At 53.8% G+C, this 27,509-nt stretch overlaps 1 protein-coding gene and 1 non-coding gene across 2 annotated transcripts; one reads left to right on the top strand and one right to left on the bottom strand.

Annotated features, from left to right (window-relative positions):
• Nucleotides 1-150, bottom strand: LOC114514325. Its single transcript, XR_003686030.1, has one exon. It is a non-coding gene; the product is annotated as a U12 minor spliceosomal RNA (small nuclear RNA).
• Nucleotides 151-457: 307 nt separating this feature from the next.
• On the top strand, nt 458-27,509 carry POLDIP3 (DNA polymerase delta interacting protein 3). Its single transcript, XM_028532390.2, has 9 exons — nt 458-580; nt 10,848-11,238; nt 11,957-12,043; nt 13,385-13,477; nt 15,239-15,418; nt 15,968-16,045; nt 18,337-18,466; nt 24,292-24,358; nt 25,289-27,509. The coding sequence occupies exons 1-9, from the start codon at nt 522-524 to the stop codon at nt 25,464-25,466; spliced, it is 1,263 nt and encodes a 420-aa protein (XP_028388191.1). The 5' UTR covers nt 458-521; the 3' UTR covers nt 25,467-27,509.

Here is a 27,509-nt window from a genome sequence, read left to right as displayed (position 1 = left end):
CGGGCAGATCGCGACACCCAGGCATCCCGCAAAGTAGGCGGGTCACCTTAGGGGCAACCTTTACCCGCTCAAAAATTCGTCTCACATTAGCAGTGAGGATTCGGGCGTCACCCCGAATCGTTATTTTCCTTACTCATAAGTTTAAGGCATAAAGGCACCTTTTTGTCACTTTCCACATAATGAATCTTAATCCTATTAGTCCTACGGTGAGTATCAAGTTTGATCGTTGAACTGAGACTCCCGTTCCTTTGAAGTTGGCCTTAATACTAGTTAATGTTTTATGTCGCTTTTCATATTATTTGCCTAGGGTAGAATACAGAACGATAATCCCCCGACCCTCCGTATGCAGATAAGCAGATTGTGTCGCTAAGGCTCCTGGAGAACGTTCCGCCCCTTCCGGTTCTTGCCTCATTTGAGCTGTCGCGAGAGTTCGTCGACCGAACGCCGGAAACAGTCGCACCGTAGTGGCCGAAGGGGCGGGACCTAGGCGTGAGGGAATCTAAGCTGCTCTGTGGTGCAAGATGGCGGACATCTCTTTGGACGAGCTTATCCGGAAGCGCGGGGCTGCGGCAAAGGGACGGTGAGCGGCGTTTTTTCCCTTCGGGGTTTAGGGTACGCGGCCTAGCGGGGCTCGGGGCTGGGGAGAGAGGGGCCCCGGCGCGACGCGGAGGTCCGCCTGCTCCCGCCCCCTGCCGTAGCCGCGCCGCTCATTGGCCCGGCCGCCGCCACCGCCGCAGGCCTGGACATCCGGCTGCCTACTGGCTGCGGGCACCGTCGCTCCGGCGGGCCGGCGGGGGCTGGCGGGGCCGCCGGCGGCAGCGGCGGCGGGACCGGGGTGCCCTAGGGTCCCCAGGGCCTCCCCGGCTCAGCCCCCTGCCCTGAGAAGACGGGCGCTCGGGCTGCGCCGCTCCGTGCCCTGAGCGCGGCGCCGAGCGAGGGCCCCTGAACTTCAGCGGGGAAGCCTCTCGCTCTGCCTCCGCCGGGACCTTTCGTGGGCACACCCCGCGCCCGGTTCCCCGCTCGGAGCCGCTGCCGTTAGCGCTCGCCCCCGCGCTCGTGTACACTCGGTGGCGTTGGCTCGTTCGCAGCCCTGTCGGCCCGTTACGAGCGGGGCCCCCGGTTTCCAGACGCGGAGCCCGAGGCTCGGGTCTGAGCGCGCCGGGGCGCGGGCGGAGGCGGCCTCGGGCGTGGGCAGGAAAACGGGCTGGGCTGGAGGTTGGCCGTTTCTGCCTCTTTTGTTTCTTTTAATTGAATGTACTGGGATGACAGTGGTTCATAAAGTCACCGAGGTTTCAGGGCTGCCACTCTAACGCGTCATCTGCGTGTTGTATCGTGGGCTCGCCGCCGAGTCGAGCCTCCCTCCATCCCGGCTTCGCCCCCCGTGCGCGCTCCTGCCCGCCCCGCCCGCCCCCTTTGGCCGCGTCCTGGGGGTCGTAGCTCGGTTCTCGGAGAAAACTCGGCTGGGCCAGGAGCTTCGGACTCCCTCGGACCCCTCCGGTGTTGTCGGTCGCCTCCAGCCCGTGCAAGCCCCGGCTCACCTGTGCGAGTGAGCGGGCGTGAGCTGCTGGTGGTTTTCCAGCACACGCCAAATTAGTTCAAATGTGTACAGCTGGCTGTAAAGATGTTACATATTGTTTTCCTAGTCAGTCATTCACTCAGCAGATGCTTGTTAATACCGCCCCGTGCTTGTGGCTGAAGAAGAGGTTCTGCCCTTGCTGTCGGAAGTGTACCCCCCCCCCGCCCCCCCGGCACAGTTTACTGGCCGGCGCTTCACCTGGCTTCTGGCTCACGACAGTTTCTCAGTACTCATTCCCTCGGCCATTCCTCGAGACTAGTTCTCTCCTAGGTCTTTCCTCTAGTAAAGGGCGAGGAATCGGTGCTGCGTCCTCCGGCCACTTCTACACTGTCCCGGTTTCGGAGGTTTGCTCAACATTTGCTGAGTGACCGGGCATTGCAGGACAGGCTCCCCGCAGGCCCTGACTGCAGGTGGTCTCCGTCCGCTGGGCCTGTACGGTTTTGGTGTGGATGTGGGCAGAGGCTCGGGTGGGGCAGTGGGTGGGACTGCGGGAAAGCCGGCTGTGTGCGCGTGGGGTGAAGAGTAGGGACTGTGCCTGCAGCCTGGCAGGCCGGGTTGTGGGGTTCGGTGCCTCCCGGGCTAGAGAACTTCTGAGCCGGGCAGTTTCCTCCTTCGTGATGATGGTTGCTGGTAGGTCACTGAGAGGATCGAATATAAGAGCATCAGAATGTATATTTTATCCCGATAGAGCAAGGTTTTGGGTCTGATCCCCAGTCAGGGCACATACAAGAAACAACCAATGGATGTGTCAATAAGTGAAGCAACAAATCGATGTCTCTCTCCCCCTTCTCCCTCTCCCTCTCTCTCTTTCAAAATCAATAAATAAAGAATCATTTAAAAGAGAATGTATACTTTAAAGTTTGTATCAGGCAGTAAGTGTTCAGCAGGTGGAGGTAATTACCACGGGCCTCTCCTGAGAGGAGTAGAGGCCCGCCCTGGCGGGTGTGGCTCAGCGGGCTGGAGCGTCGTCACCCATAACCGAGAGGTGGTGTGTTTGACCCCTGGTCTGGTTGCACACGGGAGGCAACCAGTCAGTGTTTCTCCCTTGCTCTCTCTCTCAAAGCAGTGCAGCCCTGGCTGGCGTGGCTCAGTGGATTGGGCCTCGTCCTGCAAGCCAAAGGGTCCCAGTTTGAGTCCCGGTCAGGGCACACGTCTGGGTTGCGGGCAGGTCTCTGGGTGGGGTCGTGCGAGAGGCAACCGACCACTGTTTCTTTTGCACATCCATGTTTCTTTCCCTCTCTCTAAAAGTAAATTTAAAAATCTTTTTTAAAAAAATGTCCTCAGGTGAGGATAAAAACAATAAGTAGAAGCCAGACCCCTCCTGAGGACACGCTGGGTAAGCACTGGGGCCCTACAGTCAGGCGGCCCCGGTTCAGTCCCCTGCTGCTCCCACTTTCATATCACCTTTTGCAAGTTACTTAACTGTTTCCTTACGTGTGAAACGTAGGCAGCACTTGTTTCATTAGGCTGTTGTAAGGACTAAGTGAATTAAAACATCTGAAGTACTTAAGTGAGCACAAAGTGCTCGATGGATCTTAGCTTTTTTTTTTTTTATTGAAAGTGTTTGAGTAAAGATGACAAGCAGTTTTCAGTGTGAGGATATTGCTTTACTATTATGTGCAGATCGGGTTGGGAGCGAGTACGGGCGAGAGGCAGGTGTGGGGGAAGCTGGACTGCTCGCTCTGATTGAGTTAAACCTGCCGGAAGCTCCGTTTCTAGTTTACTTCACAGCCAATGAGGAGGAAAACTAGATCTCGAGGTCCCTGTCAAGAAATGTAGCCCTGGCTGGCGTAGCTCAGTAGATTGAGCTCGGGCTGCGAACCAAAGCATTGCAGGTTCGATTCCCAGTCAGGGCACATGCCTGGGTTGCAGGCCACGGCCCCCAGCAACCACACATTGATGTCTCTGTCTCTCTGTCTCTCTCTCTCTCCTTCCCTTCCCTCTCTAAAAATAAATAAATAAAATCTTTAAAAAAAAAGAAATGTACGAAGTCTGAACCAGTGTCATTTCCTACAGTAAATGTAGTCTGTTCTTCATATTTTTTAGAATATTCCTCCCTGGGAACTTGGGTTGAACATTGCTTGGATGTCTGAGGAACTTTGATCTTAATAACTTAGGAAGAACCTGTGTTTATCTCAGAGAAGTGAAAGCACCAAGAGACTGAGCCTGTGGAGGTGTAAAGAACCCTTTTCCACACAGGCACAGAATGCGCTTGCACTTTAGAGTAGACGTTCTGTTTCCGTGTTCATTGCGCCTTGTAAGTCAGGAAACGGGTCATTGTTATTATTATTATGTGGCCCCAGTTAATTGAGTACTGCTGCATCCAGGCCACGGTGAGGCATTGCTTTCCCACGCACAGCACACCCGTAGTGACCGCAGTCGCCCCAGACGCACGGATGAGTCTCCTCGGGACAGTGCTGGACACCAGCCGCTGTCCAGGCCTGTCCCTCCCACCAGTTTCTTCCTTCGGATGTGCGGGCATCACTGATTAGGTTAGTTAAGAACTCTCTGGTTTGATTAGTTTGATCCTCAGCGGGCAGCTCTCTGTGTACGGCATCCGTGTGGTTGGATGGAGGTGGCAGGCAGCCTCGGTGGGAAAGTCGGGCTGGAGTTATCAGTCCTGGGCCGCGTGCCCTGTCTGCGGGCGGGGGTGCGGGGGGAGTTGGAGAGCTTTTCAGTGCAGGCCAGGGCCCTGGTCTGGGTCCTCACTGCTTTTTTCCCTGTTGGAATAAGATAAAGGAGATATATAACTAAAGCAAAGAAGAGGGAACGTAGTTATTACATAACTGGGTGGGGAGAATTAAAATTTAAAATGAAACATCTCCACAAGACGAGATCTCTTAGAAGGTAGGAGGATAATGTGCTGTTTTTCTTAATGTGTCTAAAGTACTAATTGTGAATTGACCCCCAGTCTCAGAGCCAGACTGTGTTTTCCCCTATAAAGATGACCTCGACACACACATACTCTAACCCAGAGACCCCAGGATTAAAATCCACTTTATAATAACCTAGACCACAGTGGTCGGCCTGCAGCCTTCGGACCGGACATACGTCCAGAGCCCGCTGCCGCTCCGCCCTCCACAGGCAGAGCTGAGACACCGAGGCGCCCCCTCACCCCGCCCAGACCCTGTCCAGTCATTCATTCCTCGTGTTCAGGCTCCAGGGGGCGCTGGCGCTGTCACGCACAGCACCCTGCCCAGGACCGCGGGGTACTGGCGAGTGGAAGCAGCACAGTGTCGCACTGTTTGGGGTACGACAGGGTGGGGCAGTCAGGAGACTTGCTCAAAACGTCCCTCTCCCCTCCTCCCAAACATTGCCTGCGGCCAGAAGTGCAGAGTGTTTGGGGATCATCGGGTGGTCTGCAGGCAGAAGTTGGGGCCACACCAGGGGCTGCACTGAGGGGTTGAGCTTTGTTAGGGAACCCACAACAGTTCTTAGGGCAGCAGGGTAACATAATTGACTCTCTGTTTTAGAGACCTGCTTCTAGCAGGAATGTTTATTTGAGAAATTCTTGATGACTAATGCTCGCCTTATAACCAGACCTGCTGGGATGAATAGCCGTCTCTTCGTGCAGGAACAGGAGCAGTGGTTGTGGAAAGCCTGAGCACTGCACCCCGCTAAAGCTGTTCTTGCGAGCAGTCGGAAAGAGCTGGAAGAGAGCTGGGGTGGCCAGGGAACTAAATGCATGGAACTGAGGGAAGTTAGCTTGCTCACCGTAGCACATCACCTCCCCTTCCCAAGTGCACCCTTTGCACTGTTCCAGTGGGTGAAACACTGCAGCCCACGGCTGGACTGTCTGGTGGTCTTTCTTGCCCGACAGACAGTACGGGGCGTGGGTCCCAAGTGCGTGGACATCCTCTCAGTGTGCGCTGACTTACTACCCTCTGGCCACTTGCGAGTGGGCTTTTCCCCTGGGCGTGACTGGAGTCCTAAGATTTCCCTTAACCTGTGGACGGTACTCACCCTTCAAGTTGTGGTCCTTTCTTTTTTTCCTGCCCTAAAGATTTTATTTATTTATATTTAGGAAGAGGGAGGGAGAAAGAGGGGAAGAAACAGCGATGTGAGAGAGAAACATTGATTTGTTGCCCCTCACATGCCCCCAACTGGGGACCTGGCCCACAACCTGGGCATGTGCCCTGACTGAGGATTGAACCAGTGACCCTTTGGTTTGCAGGACAAGGCCCAGCCCACTGAGCCACACCAGCCATGGCTAGCTTTAGTTTTTGAACGCATAATTGATGCCATGGGGCCTAGATTTGTTGTATTTCATGTATTGTAAAAATCACATGGAGTATCACGTGATCATGAAACCAGAAAAGTCAGCATTCATGCTGCCTGTTACTACCAGAACCAATAAGCAGAGACAGAGATTGAATCTTTATGGGTGCTTTATTCAGATGGCTGGTGATCTCAGAAGATGGCAGGTTACATTTCCTTTCAAGCCATCCTTTTATAAGGAGGAAAAGTGTAGGGAAGGGATTCGGAATTCAGGAAAGAGGTTAATCAGATAAAAGCTGCAGTCTGGCAGTTTGTCTGCCATCCTTTCTCCTGTTTACTGGGGATTTTCTGTCTGTGCCCTGTGTCCTGGGTGATTTTCTTCGGCGGTGGGATGTTTCTCTCTGGAACACAGTGGCTCAGATACCATCTTGATTGCCTGTGGTCTCTTCTGGGACACAAAGGTTGAAGTGCTTACGGTCTCCTGGAGTCAAGGTAGGCCGTACCTTCAGCTCCTGAAACAGTAGCTTTTTACATGCATTCACTACTAATGCTTATTAACTATTACCTAAAACTAAAATTTTCCAGCTCCCACATCAATAAAAGCATCTTACCTCCTTTAGTTGCAAGTGTCAGGAAGCTGTGGTAATGAGCATACCCTGGTGACGGGAGGAGGTGGGGTTTGGGGAAGACAGACGAAGACAGGAGAACTTCAGGACAGGCTCAGGTTTGGATTAGGGTGTGTCTGATCCCTCCCCCCCCCCCCCCCCCCCCCCCCCCGGTGGACATGCTCATCAGTTAAGTCTTCCGCTGTTGATGTTTCTGCAGCCTGGCTCCATTGGTAATACCCTTTCCTAAAGTTCCTGCAAAAGTTAGGATCTTACCCTACTTGGGGCCGGCAAGATCCTGGTGGGTCGCCTTTTAGGGTCAGGGCCAGGGTCACCCTATATGCCCTGGCTCCGTGACTAGGCGCTGGAGAAGTGACGGGTGGCCAGGATCCTAGCAGGGCGCTACGCTGGGCGGTGGGGGCTGGGTGGAGGCTGCCTTTGCCGAGGCTGTCTTCTCCAGGAGAAGCCCGTTCAGGGGCTGCCAGTACTTCTCTCTCGCCGCCCCTGGGGCTTGGGGTAGGGAAGAGGGAAGCATAGAGCCTGTTCTAATGGAAAGGTTGTGGGCTCTGTGGTCCGGTCCCAGCCATGCACTAGCCCTATGATGTGATTCCTAACACAGAGGAGGTAGAAGTGGTAGCAACTAACAGAGCACAAGCTTGGAAGAATAATGATTCATAGGAGCCCCTAGGGGCCTTAGCACTTAGCAGGAGCTCTGGATCAGAAAGCTCCTTGAGCCTTATCATTCTCCTGGTGCCTGCTTGACACTGGAGAGGAGCTACAGGGTGCGCCCCTGAGGAGCTCTGAGTCCTGCAGGAGATGCAGGCTTGTAAATAGATCGTTGTGATGCAGCATGCTAAGTGCCTTAATGGAAACTTGTCCAGAACTTGCATGCGCCTGGGAGAGAGCCTCTGGCTGTGGAGGCGATAGGGGAGAAGTGCAAGAATGCTGGAGGTGGAGCTGCGGTGGGGGTGCTCCGTGCCTCCTGCTGCCAGTGCCGCGGGAGCCGGAAGCCTCAGGCTGGGCTGCGGTGGGCGTTTTCCACAGTCGGCCTAGAACGCGCTTTGTCCCTGATGGTGCCTCAGAATACCTGGTCCAGGAAGCAAACGCTTTTTAAAAATATTTATTTTTTACAGAGAGGGGAAGGGAGAAAGAGAAGGAGAGCAATATTGATCAGTCGCCTCTTGCACACCCCCAGCTGGGGACTGGCCAGCAACCTAGGCATGTGCCCCCACTGGGAAAGGAATCAATGACCTTTCAGTCTATGGGACAGTGCCCAACCCACTGAGCCAAACCAGTCAGGGCAGGAGCAAAACACTTTTACCGAGTGATACAAATGCCAGTCCCTCCTTCATAATTTTGTTTCCAATGCAAAGTTAGAAGCCATAAAACTGGGAAGGCAGTCTCTATTAATTATTGGATTGGCCAAAGAGTTTGTTTGTCCCCCCCACCCCCGCCCTGTAAGATGGCTCTAGTAGCTCTCAGTTGTCTTTTAACACCATTCGAAAGAAACAATTTTGTTAGATTGTATTGTATTGTGACAGCTGTAATGTCCGTGTGCATTTAAAATAAAAAGCTTATTTTTATGTAACCATTTTAATTTTGAAGATAGAAGAAAGTAACATTTTTGACATACTATACCTTACTATTTCAAGAAAGACTTCTGGCCAAGATGGAGGCATAGGTGGATACACTTTGCCTCCTCACACATCCAAAAGAAGGACAACAATAAATTTAAAAACAAGAAACAGCCCTGGCTGGTGTGGCTCAGGAGATTGAACTCTGGCCTGCCAACCAAAGGGTCTCCGGTTCCGTTCCCAGTCAGGGCACATGCCTGGGTTTTAGTCCAGGTCCCCAGTGGGGGGTGCTCGAGAGGCAATCACACATTGATATTTCTCTCCCACTCTTTATCCCTCTATTCCCTTCTCTAAAAATAGATAAATAAATAAAATCTTAAAAAAAAAAAAAAGAACGGCCTGGAAATCAAACTGCATGGAAGTCCAACAGCCAAGGAGTTGCAGAAGAAACATTCATCCAGACTGCAGGAAGGGCGGAGATGGGCAGCTGGGAGGGGGACCCGGAGGGTGAAGTGACAGCTGGCAGACAACACATTCGTGTCCCACGAGCGTCCCACGTTCGTGTGTGGAACAGCTGGGGGGTGAGACAGACCTTGCAACACAGGGTTCCGGCAGATGGGAAAGAAAGCCTCAAAACCACTGGCTGTAAGAACCTATGGGGGCTGCGGTGGTGAGAGAAACTCCCAGGCTCCCAGGAGAGTCCACTGGAGAGACCCACAGGGTCCTAGAACGTACACAGGCGCACGCACCTGGAGTCAGCCCCAGAAGGGCCCAGTTTGCTTGTGGGGAGCGGGGGGAGTGACTGAAAGCTGGTCCAGAGCCGAGCAGGCAGCCCTGTTTCCTCTGGGACCCCTCCCCCCCACATAGTGCCACAACCCAGCCACCTGGGTTGCTCTGCCCCTGACAACCTAACAGGCCAGCCCAGACAAAGAAATTTGGCCCAAATGAAAGAACAGATCAAAGCTCCAAAAATACAACAACTAAGGGATGAGGAGATCGCCAGCCTGTCAGATGCAGAGTTCAAATCACTGGTAATCAGGATGCTCACGGAAATGATTGAGTGTGTTCGCAAAAGAGAGGAAGAGGTGGAGGCTATGCAAAGTGAAATAAAGAAAAATGCACAGGGAGCCAACAGTGAAGGGAAGGAAACCGGGACTCAAATCAATGATTTGGAGCACAAGGAAGAATAAACATTCAACCAGAGCAGAATGAAGAAAGAATTCAAAAGAATGAGGAGAGGCTTAGGGACCTCTGGGACAACTTGAAACATTCCAATGTCCAAATCATCGGGGTACCAGAAGGAGGAGAAGAAGAAGAGCAAGACATTGAAAACTTATTTGAACAAATAATGAAGGAGAACTTCCCCAATCTGGCAAAGGAAATAGACTCCCAGGAAGTCCAGGAAGCTCAGAGAGTCCCAAAGAAGTTGGACCCAAGGAGGACACACCAAGACACATCATAATTACATTACCCAAGATGAAAGATGAGAGAATCCTAAAAGCAGCAAGAGAGAAGGGGACAGTTACCTACAAGGGAGTTCCCATAAGACTCTCAGCTGATTTCTCAAAAGAAACTTTGCAGGCAAGAAGGGGCTGGAAAGAAGTACTCAAAGTCATGAAAGGCAAGGACCGACATCCAAGATTAATCTATCCAGCAAAGCTCTCATTTAGAACAAAGAGCAGATAAAGTGCTTCCCAGGTAAGGTCAAGTTAAAGGAGTTCATCATCACCAAGCCCTTATTACATGAAATGTTAAAGGGACTTATCCAAGGAAAAGAAGAAAACCAAAACTATGAGCAGTAAAATGACAACAAACTCACAACTATCAACAACTGAACCTAAAAACAAAAACAAAAACAATGAACTAAGCAAACAACTAGAACAGGCACAGAATCACAGAAATGGAGATCACATGGAGTGTTACCAGCAGGGGAGGGGCAGGAGGAAGAATGGGGGGAGGCACAGGGAATAAGCATAAATGGTGGGTACACAATAGACAGGGGAAGGTTAATAATAGTATAGGAAGCCCTGGCTGGTGGCTCCGTGGATTGAACACCAGCTTGTGAACCATAGGGTTGCTGGTTCGATTCTCAGTCATGTCACATGCCTGGGTTGCAGGCCAGGTCCCCAGTAGGGTCCCCTGAGGAGCAACCACACATTGATGTTTCTTTCCCTTTCTTTCTCCTTCCCTTTCCCTCTGTCTAAAATAAATAAATAAAATAGTAAAAAAAAAATAGTATGGGAAATGGAGAAGCCAAAGAACTTTTATGAATGACCCATGGACATGAGCTAAGGTGGGGGGTAATGCTGGTGGGAGGGGAGGTGCAGGGCAGTGGAGAATGAAGGGGAGGAAAAAAATGGGACAGCTGTAATAGCATAATCAATAAAATATACTTAAAAAATAAAACCACCTGTCTGAGAAAAAATACAAATAAAATCTTTTTAAAAAAGAAGGATAATTCAACTGAAATGCCTAAAAAGATTTGTGCAGCATGTGGAGAAGGCACTGTGACTGATCAAATGTGTCAAGAGTGGTTTGAGGAGTTGCGTGCTAAAGATTTCTTGCTGGGTGAAGCTCCACAATTGGGCAGTTCAGCTGAAGTTGACGGTGATCAAATCATGATGTTAATTGAGAACAATCAGTGTTATTCTCCGTGGAAATAACTGACCTACTGAAAATATCTAAATTAATTTATTGGTGAAAATGAAAAATGTGTATTTTATTTTATAGAAGAAAACCACACGAACCTTTTGGCCAACCCAATACTTATTTCCTCAGATAGGGAGCAGCTTTCTGGTTTCTCCAGCCTTCTCTGTTCTCAGTATCATTGCTGTCGATATCCAGATCCCTTCACATTGCCCCTTTTGTTTGCAGGCTCAGTGTCAGGCCAGGAGTTGGAGGCGTCCGGTCTCACGTTGGGGTCCAGCAGAGCTTTCTCAGCCAGCCAGCCCGCACAGCCACCTTCCAGCAGAGGTTTGATGCTCGGCAGAAGATCGGCCTTTCGGATGCCCGGCTCAAGCTGGGGGTCAAAGATGCCCGGGAAAAGCTCTTGCAGAAAGATGCCCGTTTCCGGATCAAAGGGAAAGTGCAGGATGCCAGAGAGATGCTGAACTCCCGCAAGCAGCAGGGCACGGTGCCCCCGAAGCCCCATCAGGTGGCTGATGCCCGGGAGAAGCTCAGCTTGAAGCGGAGTGCCCCTGCTACCTTCATGAGCCCCCCCGTCGGGACAGTGACCCCGGCTCTGAAGCTCACTAAAACCATCCAGGTATGTGTGGCTCTTGTCATGAGTTCCTGGAAGCCAGTAATAACTAGGTTCTGGCAGGGAGCAGGGGTCGGGAGTTTTTGGGTGAAGTGACAGCACCCCCAAGTCTTTGTATAGTAACCATATGAGGAAGACAAGGTACTAACCCAGTTTTATATAAAAGAGGGGGCGTCTAGAGAAACGAAGTGACATTCTCAAGTGAGGTGGTTGGGGAGGGGAGGGAAGGGAAGGGAAAGGACAAAACACTTGTTGAGCATGTGCTAGGTAGCAGGCCCTTAACACAGATGACCTTATGTAGTCCTCACTGCCCCCTGGGGTTGGTATCCCGGTTTTATTAAAGAACGTCAGCCTCAGGGATGTGAATTACTATGGCCAGAGTCACACAGCTAGTCGTTGGGAGGACCTGGCTCCTCGTCCTTTGCCCTGGCCCACCACCCCAAAGGGAATGGAGACAGTATCAACACCGTTTAATCTTCACAGCAGCATTGGTAACAGGAGTAGCAGCAGGGAAGGCTTATTGAGCCAGGTTCATTGAGCCCTACTCATGCATAGTCACGTGGTCTCTGAGACAACAGATCGTCGTGTCACTCCCCTACTTGGGCATGAGGCACTCTGTAGGGCCTTTTACCAAGGACCCAAACCGAGTGTCCCTTGTGTTTCAAGTTCAGTGATCATGCGCGTGGATCCTGTGGGATGAGTTATGACCAGCGGGTGTTTCTAGGTTCCACAGCAGAAGGCCGTGACCCCGCCCCATGCCCATTCTGCTGGAATGAGGATTAATGTCGTCAATCACCACCAGTCCAAACAGGTAGAGTGTGAGTGTGTGTCCGGTGTGGACGTGTGCGGACGTGTGCGCAGGCATGTGTTTGACGGGGCCTGCTGGGGGGTTCCCTGATGCCGAGCCCAAGGTTCACAATTTGAAGAATTGGGGTGGAGTTGCATTTGACTTTCTGTGTTTTATGTGTTTTAAGAAGTTTCGCGCCCTGCTGGTGTAGCTCAGTGGATTGAGCGTGGGCTGTGAGTCAAAGGGTCACCGGTTCAATTCCCAGCCAGGGCACATGCTTGGATTGTGGGCCAGGTCCCCAGTGGGGGCCACGTGAGAGATGACCACACATTGATGTTTCTCTCCCCCTCTTTCTTCCTCCCTCCTCTTCCCTCTAAAAATAAATAAGTAAATCTTGAAAAAAAAAGGAGGAGCTTCATAACTGAAGAGGGGCAGAGAGGCAAATTGAAAATATATACTGCATTTTTTGGACTATAAGATGCACCTCCCAAATTTGGGGAAAGGGGGTGCGTCTTATAGTCCGAATGTACCTTTACATTTACATTGGTGAAATATTATTTATGTTGTTTATTCTTCTCTTTTACCGCATTTTTTTTGCTTCAAAGTTTTTTTTTTCTATTTTCCTCTAAAACGCACCCCCTGCACCTAGGTGCATCTTATGGTCCAAAAAATATGATATATTTTTCATGAATATGTGCTTAATACAAAAAATTACAAAATAGAGAAAAATTTAGAAGAAGATTCTTGTGCTCCTGCTCTCCAAAGCCAACTGTTGCTGAAATTCAAGGCTCCTTCTTGACTTTTTAATGCTGTTATTGGTTAATTGACATGTAGTTGTCAATTATAGTTGTGATTATATTCTTAATTCCATTTTGTGTCATTCTTTTTTCACTTTGTCACTCAAGCGTTTGTGATTCACAGTTACTGTGAACAGCATTTGTAATAACTATGTAGTCCACTGAGTTGACGTTCAGTTGATTTGTACCATTTTACTGTACTTTTCACTGTTACAAGTTCTCTGAACATCTTTGTGGATAGTGCCCTTCTAGGGTTTGGGCTTATTTCTGTAGATCCGATTGCCTGCGGTGGGCTTCCCAAGCCAAAGGATATAAGTAGACGTCTCGGGGACTCGTCCTAACCATTGTCCATGTGTAGAAAGATGCTTCCGATGTACCTGGGAGCTGCAGCCCTTCATCAGGCCCCTGTGGGTGGGGAGCCGCCCGTTGGGGCCTGAGCCCAGCCTCAGAGGCAGCCTGCATGTGCCCCTCCGCCTCAGTCACTCCAGCAGTCTCTCCCTGCTGTCCTTGCTCCAAACCTTGGTTGGCAGCCCGTGTGCCCCAGTAGCTTGCGTTTCTTTATTTTCAGAATGTATATGACCTGGATGAAGACGATGACCTTGCAGCTCCCATTCCGAGTAAGATGAAATTTGCCGTCTCGGGCAGCTTTCTCCACCACATGGTAGGGCTCTTCACCTTTCTCACGTACTCGCTGTGTGTGTCTGATCGGGTGGGTGGTAGAGTGGTGGGAAGCGGGCTTTTCGGCTCGGGAATATTTCTTCATCTGGGCCTTAAGATTTTCAGCACGAACTAGTTCAACCCCTCATTTTATAAATCCTGAGACCAGGGGTCTCGTGATTTGTTTAAGGTCCCACGACTAGTGAGGTTTGAGACCCCTTGGGAGAAATGTTGGTGGCCCCACAGGGGTCTTTAGTTCTGGCAGAACATGCTGTGTGTGCCCCTTTCCTCCACGGTCAGCAGCTCTGACCCCACTCTTGAATCTGGATTCCCTCGGTTAGCGTGGTGGCGGAGTACCCGAGCCTTCCCGGTGGGTTCTGCCCGGTGCAGCCTGCCCGCAAGGAAAGCTTGATGACTGGGGTGCTGGTCAGACACCAGGCAGGGGAGGAGAGCGCAGCGCCGGGGACCCGAGGGAGGTCTGTGCGGCTCAGCCCCGTGGTGGTAGCCGAATGACAGGCAGGGGGGCCAGGGGGTGTCCAAACCGGCGCCTTTGTTTTGTTGTCGGGCCCAGAGGTTCAGTTTCGGTCACCGCACTGAGTGTGCGGACCCATTTCCCGGGTGTCAGTGAGCCTTTGTAAGTGGTGTGTGAAGGTGAATATGCCAGTATCTTACGGGGGGGCTGGCCTTTCCGATAATTAGACTGCTGGGCCTGCTGTGGAGGGATCTGGCTCAGTAACTAACTGTAACTGAGATCCCTAAAGTGCTGTGTTTCTCTTAACTCATTTAAGACTCCCCCGCCCTCCGCTGCTGTGAGATAGGTGCCATTGTTGCCCCTGTGCTACTGATGAGGAGTCAGGCACAACCAGGTTCCGTAAACCTGCTCACTGTCACCCAACTTGTAAGGGGTGAGTCTAGGAATTCGGGCGTGAACAGTTCTGCTCCAGGGCCGTGAGTGTGACCACCGCGCTGCACTGGCCCTCGAAACTGAGAGAGTGGCTTGAGGAGAGTGGGGCCCAGCTGGGGAGCACGGTTCCTCTACAGCCGGAGAAGCTGGCGAAGCGACCCTGTGCCACAGCCTTCCTGGCCGCTGCGCTCCTCTTCCCCCCCCGACTCCGTGCCTGCCGGACGCCACCCTCAGTCACCAAGGCCACCTGCCACTTCTGCCCGTGCCCCTTCTCCCTCGGACACGTTGATACCGGGGACTTGACTGCTTTCTATTCCCGAGGGAACGCGTCCCGGCTAGGGGCTGCGGGGGAGGGAGGGAACTGTGCCTGCCGGTCTCTGTGTGCAGACTCGCCAGCGTGACTTTGACAGTGTGGAGGCTGCCAGGGCCAGGCCAGTGTGCGGTGCCTCTGTGCGGCCAGACAAGGACCAGGACGCTGGGCCTCATGCCTGGAGCTGATGATCAGTCCATTGCGATAGAAGCACATGTGGGAACACACTTGGCCCCAAGCTTCGGCCTTCTCACCAGCCCCAAGTTGTTGGGTTTTTATAGAGGCTAACCGGCGTGAGCGAGCCTGTGGGTCCTGGGGAGGGCTGCACGGAAGCCTTTTGCCGAGGGCTTCTGCTCTGGGACGGGGCTCTGTGGGCCTGGTGCAGGTTGTGTTTCCCCTCCCGCCCCTTCCCCGTGCGGTGTCACTGGCAGCCCTCTGCTGTAGGCCACGGGTAGAGTTGGGAAACGGGGAGGCCTCAGGTGGGGCTTGCCAGCCCCCGCCGGGCATCCAGGTTGCCAGCCTCTCAGGCTGCTGTCTGCCTCTTTGTTTAGGCCGGGCTGAGCAGCTCCAAGCTGTCCATATCCAAGGCCCCGCCCCTCACCAAAGTGGTTCAGAACGATGCCTACACAGCGCCTGCTCTCCCTTCTTCGGTGCGAACAAAAGCCTTGACCAGCATGTCCCGGACACTAGTGAACAAGGAGGACCCCCCCAAAGAGCTGCCGCCCGCTGAGGTGAGGTGGAGGTGCAGGTGCAGGGGAGGGGGGGCCCACAGCAGCGGGCGGCCCGCGCTGGGTGGGCAGTGCGCTCTGTTTGCCCTGCTGTGCTCGCGGCGCCCCCTTACACATGAGCAAAACGAAGGCTCAGCGGCCCCTGCACGCACAGAGCTTGCCGGCGAGGGGGGAAAGCGGAGGCTTGGACAGAGCTCTGTGTCTCGTGACACAACAGTTGTGCCCAGAGGAGAGCTACTGGGAACACTGAGGACAGAGCGGCTAGCTCCACTGGGCACGTCCGGGAAGGCGTTAGGGAGAGGGTCCTGTCTGGGCCGGGTGGGCCTTGAAATGGGGGTGGCATTCCGGGCGGAGAGGCTCAGAGGCCTGAAAGGTGGCCCAGAACGTTTGAGAAACGAGAGGCTCTGTCCCTTTGCGTTGGGGTGTGGGGACGTGCTGGGTGCTGGGGCCTCTAGTGGGTGGTGGGCCCTCCGGGCCACGGGCCAGGCTGAGGTCTGCGGTTGGAGCGCACAGCCTTTCTCTGCCTCCCGGTAACACACGTGTCTGCGGCAGCCCGTCCTCAGCCCCTTGGAAGGCACCAAGATGACTGTGAACAACCTGCACCCGAGAGTCACTGAGGAAGACATTGTCGTGAGTATTGTGCCCTGCCGGAGTTTGACTTCTGTGCCAGGCGTCCCCGAGACCGCCCCAGGCTCCCTGAGTCTGACAGGACTCGTCGGCACAGAGCCGCAGCAGGACTGAGATTTATTGTAGGGCACAGAGCAACATCGGCAAAGGGAAAGGACGCACGGGCCGGGCCAGGCGACACTGGGCACAAACTTCTCGAGTCCTGTCCCAGCGGAGTCACACGGGTGCACTTCGTTCCCCCAGCAGTGGGTCGTGGTGACGTGTGTGTGTCAGGGAAGCCCCTTGGAGACTCTGCGCCCGGGCTCTCCGTCGGGGACTGGCCGGGCAGGCACCCTCTGCCGAAACCCCAGACTCCCAGGGGGAAAGCAGGCGTTCCCCACGGACCCCCGTCGGGCCCCGTGAGCCGCTCTGGTCGGTCAGGGTGGTGGGAGCCCTCCCAGAACCCCAGTCCCCGGACACCAGCCAGGGGCCAGCCTTGGGGGCAGGCCTTCCGGAGGGCAGCAGTCATACGGGGCTGTGTTAGCGCTTCGCGCCGCTTCTGCACCGGGGCCGGGGCTCGTGCTGGGGTGTGTCCTGGGCGGGCTCCTTTGGTCCTGCGGCACGTCAGCCAGTCAGTGGCTCCTATTCTCCCGTGAGTCTTCAGAACTTTTGCTACCTCCAGGGATTTCACATGATGATTCCAGAGGAAAAGAAGTGAGACGGGCTGCTGTTACCTGGTGGTTGACCCCTCTGGCTTGCCCTCCTGGCCCGCCCTTGGCAGTCACGAGCAGAACCCAGTTCAGGTGCCTGGTGAGCAGGGGCCTGGATCCAGCCAGGATTTCTTTTCAAGCCCATTTTCATGCAGGCGCCCAAAGAAGCTGTTAGTTTAGAAATCCAGGCACCCTTTTGACTCGGACCTGGCAGATGACAAAAGGAGTGCGCTGCAGACTTCCGCCTCTCCCCGCAGCCGAACCCCAGGGTCGGGAACGGGCCACACCGGCCCCTGTGTGCGTGCGTGGTTTCACGGAGCGCACAGGTGCTGTGCGCTTGCTCTTAGAGCTCAGCAGGCTCTCCGGTGAGCAGGCACATGAGATTGGAAATTGTAGCCCGTTTTGTGTAATACTTGATGGGTGATAAAGAGCTAAAGCAATTTTTCCCTGATTGTAAAAGTAATAATAGCTGCCACCTATTGAGTACGTACCGTGTACCAGGCACTTTGTATGCAGGGTCTTTGAAAGCACGGAACAGTGGGGACACCACTTGCCTCTCATGAGCACTCAGTGGGAACCGCCGGTGATAGTCACCCTCGCTTCGCTTCTGCCCGCACAGGTCGCGCTGAAGGAAAGGCAGTAATAACACAGGGATCATACCTAGTGTTCAGTTCCGTATGTTGGTTTAGATGTCTGATATTCTCTCCTTTATCATTAAAAACAAACTGAGCCTCTGTCCCCCTAACAGCCTTGCGAAGGGCGGTTGCAGTGAAGGAGCGGCTCGGGCGTTAGCCCGCCCCTGGGGCCTGCCTGCACATTGGGCCCCTCTCTGGCCTCCATCCCCTGGGCTGCGAAGTGAAGAGGGGTTGGAGTGAAGAGGAGGACAATGTGTTTACAAAGCGCTCCCTTAGCAGTGGTCTCAGTTCAGCTTTCTGGCAACCCTGGGAGGCCAGACCGTCCTCTTCAGGAGAGGGAACGTCGTCGCAGAAGTGAAGAGCGTGCTGGAGCCGCAGGTTGCCCAGCCGAGGAGAGGCAGGGTCCCGGGGGTCAGACGCGGCTCGGCCTGCCTGAGGGTGCCCGGCGGGCCTGCTTTCCCTGTCCCCTTGCTGGCACTGCAAGCCCTCTGTCCCAGGACGCCCTCAAGCTGGACAGTTGATCCCTCTGTGTAGGACTGCAAAACTCATCTCCAACAGGTTGCTGTGCATCGCCCTGGCCACTGCCTTTGATAAGCCTCCACACCCAGTCTCATGACGGCGTCCTCTGAGAGACGCGCCGTGACTGTTAGCCCGTGGAGGAGGGAAGTGGGCACTGGGGTGGGAGGACTCGGGGGTGACTTACTGAAGGTCACAGGGACGCCACGGCGTGTCAGCTCAGGCCCATTTCTCGCCGCCAGCATAGTTTCTCCCCTCTTGTGGTCCGTGCTGAGGCCTGTGGGTGTCCCAGGAAGACCACCTAAAGGGAAGCCTCCCCGAAATCCTGGGCACTGGGTGTATTTGGTGCAGTGTGGACACCAGTCAACTCGGGGCCCTCGGAGTGTAGGGCGGGGACGCAGGCAGGGTGCCGGCCCGACACTCTCCCCAAAACTAACTTCTTTGCTCTTTGCAGGAGCTTTTCTGTGTCTGTGGCGCCCTGAAGCGGGCTCGGCTCGTCCACCCCGGGGTAGCGGAGGTGGTCTTTGTAAAGAAGGATGACGCCGTCACTGCGTACAAGAAATACAACAACCGGTGTCTGGACGGTAAGTCTGGGAGCGGGCGGCTGCCTCACCTTCCCACTCCTCATTGCTGCCTGTCAGGCGGCAGCCTTCCGAACAGGCCCTCCTTTGAGGTGGGTGGGAGGGCGTCCGGGCGCAGCTGCCCCGCTGGGGCCCCCTGTGCACCGAGGCCGGGCAGGGAGGCGCAGTCTCCGGGTGGTGCTGAGCTGCCGCCGCCTGCCCCAGGGGTGCTCACCCGGACCCGGCACTGGAGCCGGCCGGCAGGGGAGCGCCGTTTCCCTGTGGACGGCTCTCTCACTGAGTCTTGGCAAGCACACCGAGTGCCACAGCCTCCCGCTTCCACGTACTGGTTTGCTCACTGCGAGGGCACGGGCTCCTGAATGGGCTAGAGCCTCAGCTGAATGTTGGCGCCTGGGTGCGCTGTGCTTGGTGAGTGAACTTAATGAGTCCAGACTCCGTTACTCGCCTCAGGAGCCTGTACAGAGGAGCCTGTGTGCCGTGCTCCTTCTGTCCATCGCTGGTTCTTTCCGTGTCTGCTGGGCGCCTGCTGTGGGGCGAGGCCCTGCGGCAGCGACGGCGGGACAGAAACTGATGCAACACAGCAGGTTTTGCTTTGCACCTCCCTGGTGGCTAATGGTGTTGAGCATTGTTTCATGTGCTTTTTGACCGTTTGTGTATCTACTACATTTTTTCTTTCTTTTAGAGAATAAAGGTTTTTAAAAATATATATTTTATCGATTATGCTATTACAGTTGTCCCACTTTTTCCCTCCCTTTCATTCCCTTCTGCCCAGCACCCCCCTCACCAGCATTACCCCACCCTCCCTAGTTCATTTATGTCCACGGGTCATTCATATAAGTTTTTTGGCTTCTCCATTTCTGATACTAGTCTTAAACTCCCCCTGTCTATTGTGTACCCACCATTTATGCTTCTTATTCCCTGTGCCTCCCCCCATCCTCCCTCCTGCCCCTCCCCTGCTGGTAACACTCCATGTGATCTCCATTTCTGTGATGCTGTGCCTGTTCTAGTTGTTTGCTTAGTTCGTTGTTTTTGTTTTTAGGTTCAGTTGTTGATAGTTGTGAGTTTGTTGTCATTTTACTGCTCATAGTTTTGGTTTTCTTCTTTTCCTTGGATAAGTCCCTTTAACATTTCATGTAATAAGGGCTTGGTGATGATGAACTCCTTTAACTTGACTTTACCTGGGAAGCACTTTATCTGCCCTTCGTTCTAAATGACAGCTTTGCTGGATAGATTAATCTTGGATGTAGGTCCTTGTCTTTCATGACTTTGAGTACTTCTTTCCAGCCCCTTCTTGCCTGCAAAGTTTCTTTTGAGAAATCAGCTGAGAGTCTTATGGGAACTCCTTTGTATGTAACTGTCCCCTTCTCTCTTGCTGCTTTTAAGGTTCTCCTGCTTATCTTTCATCTTGGGTGATGTAATTATGATGTGCCTTGGTGTGGTCCTCCTTGGGCCCAACTTCTTTGGGACTCTCTGAGCTTCCTGGACTTCCTGGAAGTCTATTTCCTTTGCCAGATTGGGGATGTTCTTCATTATTTGTTCAAATAAGTTTTCAATGTCTTGCTCTTCTTCTTCTCCTCCTTCTGGTACCCCGATGATTTGGACATTGGAATGTTTCAAGTTGTCCCAGAGGTCCCTAAGCCTCTCCTCATTCTCTTGAATTCTTTCTTCATTCTGCTCTGGTCGAATGTTTATTCTTCCTTGTGCTCCAAATCATTGATTTGAGTCCCGGTTTCCTTCCCTTCACTGTTGGCTCCCTGTGCATTTTTCTTTATTTCACTTTGCATAGCCTTCACCTCTTCCTCTCTTTTGCGAACACACTCAATCATTTCCGTGAGCATCCTGATTACCAGTGATTTGAACTCTGCATCTGACAGGCTGGCGATCTCCTCATCCCTTAGTTGTATTTTTGGAGCTTTGATCTGTCTTTTCACTTGGGCCAAATTTCTTTGCCTGGGCTGGCCTGTTAGGTTGTCAGGGGCAGAGCAACCCAGGTGGCTGGGGTGTGGCACTATGTGTGGGGGAGGGGTCCCAGAGGAAACAGGGCTGCCTGCTCGGCTCTGGACCAGCTTTCAGTCACTCCCCCCGCTCCCCACAAGCAAACTGGGCCCTTCTGGGGCTGACTCCAGGTGCGTGCGCCTGTGTACCTTCTAGGACCCTGTGGGTCTCTCCAGTGGACTCTCCTGGGAGCCTGGGAGTTTCTCTCACCACCGCAGCCCCCATAAGTTCTTACAGCCCGTGGTTTTGAGGCTTTCTTTCCCATCTGCCGGAACCCTGTGTTGCAAGGTCTGTCTCACCCCCCAGCTGTTCCACACACGAACGTGGGACGCCCGTGGGACACGAATGTGTTGTCTGCCAGCTGTCACTTCACCCTCCGGGTCCCCCTCCCAGCTGCCCATCTCCGCCCTTCCTGCAGTCTGGATGAATGTTTCTTCTGCAACTCCTTGGCTGTTGGACTCCCATGCAGTTTGATTTTCTGGCAGTTCTGGTTGAATATTATTTATTTATTCGATATTATATTATTTATAAATATTTATTTTTAGAGAGGGAAGAGAGGCAGATAGAGAGAGAAACATCAATGTGCGGTTGCTGGGGGTCATGGCCTGCAACCCAGGCATGTACCCTGACTGGGAATCAAACCTGCGACACTTTGGTTCGCAGCCTGCGCTCAATCCACTGAGCTACGCCAGCCAGGTCCCTTTTTTTTTTTTTAATTCTTGTCCTATCTTTGGTTGTGCAAGGAGATGGAGTACAGAGTCTCTACCTATGCTTCCATCTTGGCCAGAAGTAGCTATTTATTTATTTTTAAAGAAAGAGGAAAGGAGGGAATAAGAGAGAGAGAAACATCAATGTGCAAGAGAGAAAACATCGGTTGGTTGTCTCTCGCATGCCCCAAACTGGGGACCTGGCCCGAAACCTTGGCATGTGCCCTGACTAGGAATTGAACCAGCGACCTTTTGGTTTGCAGGCTAGTGCTCAGTCCACTGAGCCACACCAGCCAAGGCATTTGTGTGTCTTCTTTAGAGAAATGTCTATTCAGAATCTTTGCTCACTTTTTAAAAAAATTTTGTTTTTATTATTATTATTTTCTTTTATTGATTCCGGAGAGAAAGGAAGGTAGGGAGAAAGGGAGTGAGAAGAATATTGATGTGAGAGAGAAACATCAATCAGTTGCTTCCTACACATTCCCCAGTTGGGGGCTGAACCTGCAACCAGGGAAGAGAGTATGCCCTGCCTGGGAATAGAACCTGTCGCCTTTGGTTTGCGGATGACGCCCAGTGAACTGAGCCACGCTGGCCAGGGCTCTTTGCTCACTTCTTTAGTGGTTTTTTTTTCTTGAGTTATCAGAATTTTTTATATATTCTTTTTTAAAAAAAACTTATTGATTGATTGATTTCAGAGAGGAGAAGGCAGTGGGGGGAGAGAGAGACATTAATTTGTTGTTCCACTTACATTTGCATTCATTGGATGATTCTTGTATGTGAGCTAACGTAGGACTGGACCCACAGCCTTCGCATATCGGGAGTTCTTTTTTTTTTTTTTTTAAGATTTTATTTTATTTATCTTCAGAGAGGGAAGGGAGGGAGATAGAGAGAGAGCGAGAGAGAGAGAGAAAGAGAAACACCGATGTGCAGTTGCTGGGGGTCATGGCCTGCAACCCAGGCATGTACCCTGGCTGGGAATCGAACCTGGGACACTTTGGTTCCCAGCCCTCGCTCAATCCACTGAGCTACGCCAGCCAGGGCTTGGGAGTTCTTTACATAGTCTTCACGTGAGTCTCCTCGATAAATGGCTTGTCAGGATGTCCTCCGGTGATGCAGTTTGTCTCTTCACGCCTCTTCCTAAAGTATGCATTCAGGGCGATGTGTTTCCCTCCAGGCGCTGCACCTGCCGCATCCCGTAAGATCTGATACGGTTATTTAGGACTGTTTTGTTTGATTTCCATGTGTTTGTGAGTTTCCCAAATTTTCTTCTGAGCATTTGGGACAATATATATTTTGCTCCTGTTGGGTAGATGTCTGCTGGGTCTAGTTGGTTTATAACGTTGTTCAAGTCTTCTGTTTCTTTGCTGCTCTCCTGCCCGGAGGTTCTGCCCGTTACTGAACACGGAGCGCTGGGACCTCAACTCGCGCGTGTTTACCCTCCTCTCGCTTCTGCTGGCTTTTGCTCTGCGTGTTTGAGGCCGTTATTGGTTGTGCGTCTGTTTATAATTGTTCCCGTTGTTTTCTTCCTGGTGGATTCACCCTTTCATCAGTTATAAAATGTTCTTCTCTATGTCTTAGGAACATTTTTGGTTTTAAACTGTATTTTATTTTCTATTAATGTAGCACTTGAGGTTTCCTTAGGGTTGCTATCAGGGTGCTATATCTTCCTTCACTCTCAACCTTTTTGTGTTTTGTGAATCCGAAGTGTATCTTCTATAGATAGAATATATCAGAATCTATTTCAGATTAATACTAACTTCGTTCCAGTGAGAGATAGGAATGTTACTTCTTTATGGTTCTATTCCCTCTTTTTGTGCTGCTGTTTCATTTGGGAAGGGGTTGTTTGTTTAAGAGAGTAAAGTTTTTATTCACTCTCCAAGAAAGGAGAGGGGCATGGTGTGGAGAGATACACCAGCATTGAGGGGTTGGAGCTTTGAGCTTTTACTGGATTGGAATTTGATCTAAAAAGGGTGGGGGGTGTTCTTGTGTGGCCCCTGGGCTGCTGGGGTGTTGTGACAGGAGGCTGCAGTTTGGTTCAGTGTTGTTTTCTGCCTGTGGCTGTAGGGAGAGGTAAGGTCTGTTCTTGTTTCCAGTAAGTCCCAGTCCGATCGCTGGCTGTGAAGATAGGGGAGGAGGAGGCTGTCCGCAGAGTCCGGAGAGACCGAGGAGCGTCGAGTCCTGTCTCCGAACCTCACAGAGACAGGCCTCGGGGGTTAGAGTGTTTGAGCTTCCGCAGCCCACTGCTCCCCTAGTCCAAGTCTCAGGGGACAGAGGAGAGGGAGAAATAGAGAATGCCCCTTTGTGGGCCCCCAAAATGTTAGGGTAGGTGGTGAAGAGGGCTTGAAAGAATTCACAAAGAGAAGAAAGCACAGAGAGTAAAGGTTTTATTCACTCTCCAAGAAAGGAGAAGGACATGGTGTGAAGAGATATACCAGCCTGTTGGGTTTTTTTCAATGTTCGAAAATTTTCCGAAAAAAGCCCTGGCTGGTGTGGCTCAGTGGATTGAGCTCCGGCCTGCGAACCAAAGGGTCGCCGGTTCGATTCCCTTTCATGAATCCCTAGGGGGCACATGAGAAGCAACCACGCACTGATGTTTCGTACCCTCTCCTCTCTCCCTCCCCCTCTCTCTAAAAATAAATACATAAAATGTTTAAAAAATTTTATCTTGTTATTCTCCTGATCACATTTTATATACCGTGGGAGTGCGGTACTCAGTACGATTAGTCTTTCGTGGCCAAAGTGGAAGTCTAGACATACACTTTTGAATCCTCTTTTCACTTAATTTCCTACATAAACATTCCCCTTACTGATTGCTCCACAAACAAGGTTGGATGCCTTTACACTGAGTCCGCTTTCTCCCCCCCCCCCCCCCCCCCCCCCCCCCCCCCACTCCCCTCCTGTGTGAAGCAAGGTCTGTTGCCACTTTGCTCCTCAGTGCTGTCATTGCCAAGGTGTCACGGACCTCACACCCCGGGGTGTTGTGCTGGGACCTGGCAGCCGCGTCCCATCGTGGAGCCAGGGCTGCCCGTGGTGGGCGTGTTGACTCCGGTGCTGACGGGGCAGCTCGTCCTTTTGTGCGAGGAGCTGTGTGGTCTCGTGGCAGAGCCTTTTCTCTTGGTTTTCCAGGGCAGCCCATGAAGTGCAACCTTCACATGAACGGGAACGTCATCACCTCGGACCAGCCCATCCTGCTGTAAGTTCTGGAGGCAGCGGGGCTGGGAGCGGGCTTCCCCCCCCCCCCCACTCGCTCTGCGGGACCGCCTCTTCGCCCCAAGGGGCGGGCTGCCCGCATCTCGGCCCCACACCGTCCAGCTCCTGTGCTCCGAGGGCGGGCGGTCAGCCGGGGTGCTCAGATTCGTACAGAGTGGCTTGTCTCCTATCACCGCAGGGGTGGCCGCACAGGGGTCAACATTAAGACCGGTTCCCAGCCCAGTAATCTAGAAACCCCTGAGAAGACAGTGGGGGGCAAGCCAGATGTGTCCCTCTTTGTGAAACTGGGTGCACTGGGTGCAGGGGAACGGAGAACTCCACCTCCTGTGACTGGCTCTGCCGGAGCCGGTGCTGGTGGCTGCCGCTCGTTTTGTTTCTGTCGGCTGGGTGCACGGCCAGGCACCCTTTGTAAGGGGACGGAGACCTAGGGAGGGTGTTGGACGAGCCGAGGGGGTGGGGTAGTGCGGTGCGGGCCTGAACGAGACTGCGGCTTAGAAAGACCAGAGTGGGAACCCTGGGTATTGAATTGTGTGATTTGGACAAGTTTCTTAAACTTGTATTCCAGAACTAAGTCGTACCCTGAAAAGGGTGTCTCCTGTGGCTTAGTAAGCTCGGGAACCACAGGGGTAGGCAGAGTTGAATTGGCTTCCTCGCCTCAGGACTCCTCAGAATGCTCAGCGCGCTGTGCGCGTGCGGCCCGCCCTGGGGGACACGCGCTGGTTTCTAACCCTGGACCCCGGCCCCCAGCAGGCGCCTCTCAGTTTCTCACTGGCGAGTCGGAGAGGTTTGTGGGCTTGCACAGATGGAGTGAGGTGAAGGGGTGCAGAGGGCTTGTAACGGATGCTCGGGAAGTGGGGTCCCTCCCTGCTCGGGGGAGACTGACAGGGGTTTGGACTCTCCCTGCCCCCCGCAGACGGCTGAGCGACGGCCCCTCGGTGAGAAAGGAGAGCGAGCTTCCCCGCAGGGTGAACTCGGCCGCCGCATCCCACCCCCCCGCCGAAGTGGACCCGGACACCATCCTGAAGGCGCTCTTCAAGTCCTCGGGGGCCTCCACGGCCCCCCAGCCCACAGAGTTCAAGATCAAACTGTGAGGAGGGAGTGAGGCGGCCAGAGCAGGGGCAGAGGAGAGCGACTCCGCGGCCCGAAGTGACGCTGCTGCCCGGCGGGCCGCGGGGCGGGAGCCCCGGCAGGGGGTGGAGCCTCCTCGCCGCCCGGGACTGCCTTTCTGCGCTGTGTTCTGCCCTGTGCCCCTGTGCGTTAACGTGTCCTGTAGTGTGTTTCTCTCCCTCCGCCTTCTCGCAAGGTAGGTTCGTGTTGCCCAGGGTGTCTCTCCCCTCACCTCCGCCCCACACTGGTTTCTTACCTGGAAATACGTCCTGAATTCTCCATGTGGCTTCCTTGTGGCTCTGTGGCGCACGGGGCAGGGCTGTTTGAAGGGCACCCCTTTCCCCGGGGGCAAGGGGCCGCCTCCCATTCTGCTTTCCAGCTTTGCAAACGAAACGGAGAATGGAAGCCTCTGCCGTCCTGACGGGGCGGGGCAGCTCCAGAGCTGTGCCGCCCACCTGCCTGCTCAGTGGGGCGGTGGCTGGGCATCGGCTCACAGGCCTCTGGGCCTTTCAGCACACCGTGGTCTGGGGAGGGCCCTGCTGGTGCGGGTGGTCGGGTGGGGGTGCTGCCGCTCTGCTGGGAAGAGGGCACCCCAGCTCTTGGCCTTAGGGCCCGTGCTGCCTCAGGCCCTGCAGAGTAAATCCCTGGTCACGTTTCCCTTTCCCACTGGGGTACGTCCGGGAGGGCCCCCATCCCCACCAGCTCTCGTGGCCTCTGGTTATCCCTGTGGGGAGGGTTTGCATTGCTGGTTCCTCAAGTTTCACTAGCCTAGCGCTAATCACGTCCTGATTTTGCTTTCCCCTGGTTCTGTGACGTGGGGTTTGGAGGGTTACTGAAAGGGAGGGGGGATGTTGGCTTGCACCTGGCGCTTTCTCTCTGGCCTCAGATGTCTATAGGACCATAGTTAGGGGTGCCGGGAGCAAATGTGATTGTGACCACCAGGGGGCACGATCTCCATTATTGTAAGTGACCCGTCCGTCGGTGACCAGAGAGAGATCTTCCTGCCTTGGCAGTAGGGGAGCGGAGTGGTGGGTGGTGCAGAGGGGCTGAGAGAGCAGAGCAGCCCTTCCAGGCGGGCAGTGGGTTGGTCCCTCGGCGTGGTGCCCGGGAGCCGGGCAAACCTGTACAGCCCGGGGCAGCTCCGACAGCGTTGTTCCAGAGGCACTGTCCGTGTCCCACCAGTTTTGGGGCTGTGCAGGGAGTCCAGGCTGACACAGCCAGAGGGAGCGGGGGAGCGGGACTCTGGGAGCTCTGCTGGGTCAGCAGCAAGGTCCGTGAAAGGCACGGGCCTAGCACGGAGAGGGGGCTGAGGCACTAAGGACCCCCGTTGGGGCCGGCCCAGTGAAGAAGAGCCTGCACGATCACGTTTCCTCAGAGTTGGGTCTGTCAGGCAGGAAGGACCCAGGGTTTGAGCCCACCCTTCAGCTCCGAGGTTGCCCAGGCCAGCCCAAGGGATGTGCCTGGTGGTGCTCCACCTCCCCGTTCTTAAAGAGTGCAGGTTTTGGTCCCTTCTTCCCCTCTGAACGGGTGCGGCTTTGATTCTCAGCAGCTGGAAGACATTCCTCCGACACTTTCCCGAAACTTCTTGGCCCGGGAGAGCACCCAAGGCAGTAGGACCTGGCTTCTCGGGTCCTGAGCCCCGTCTGGCCACTGCCCAGCCTTGGCCGTGCACGGGGATGGGAAGCACCCTGCCCACCGGTTCTGCCCTCCCCCTCCCTCCAGTCCCACGCCAGCTGCTCTGCGGCCGGAGTTGGCTGAGCCAGCTGCCGCCCCGGCCGTCTGGACCCGTCCCTGGGACCGCCGCGCGGCACGTGGTGGGATGAAGCCTGTTCGCCTCCCGGGTGTGCATGGCGCCATGGAAAGGAGGGACGAGAAGGCAGTGGGCCGATCCTTGTGTCCTCAACTTGCTACTTCCCCACCTTTCTCCATCTCGTGTCTCTTCTGTTCAAAAGAAGAGGAAAAGGCATTAAGGGATGGAGAAGACTCTGTTACTTAATACATTTCTGAATAAATGTTTGTTATTCCTA

The sequence above is a fragment of the Phyllostomus discolor genome, chromosome 2 (genome assembly GCF_004126475.2).
Source record: "Phyllostomus discolor isolate MPI-MPIP mPhyDis1 chromosome 2, mPhyDis1.pri.v3, whole genome shotgun sequence".
Taxonomy (NCBI): Eukaryota; Metazoa; Chordata; class Mammalia; order Chiroptera; family Phyllostomidae; genus Phyllostomus; species Phyllostomus discolor.
Note: the sequence above shows the minus strand (reverse complement) of the source record. Positions and strands in the feature narration are given on the sequence as shown.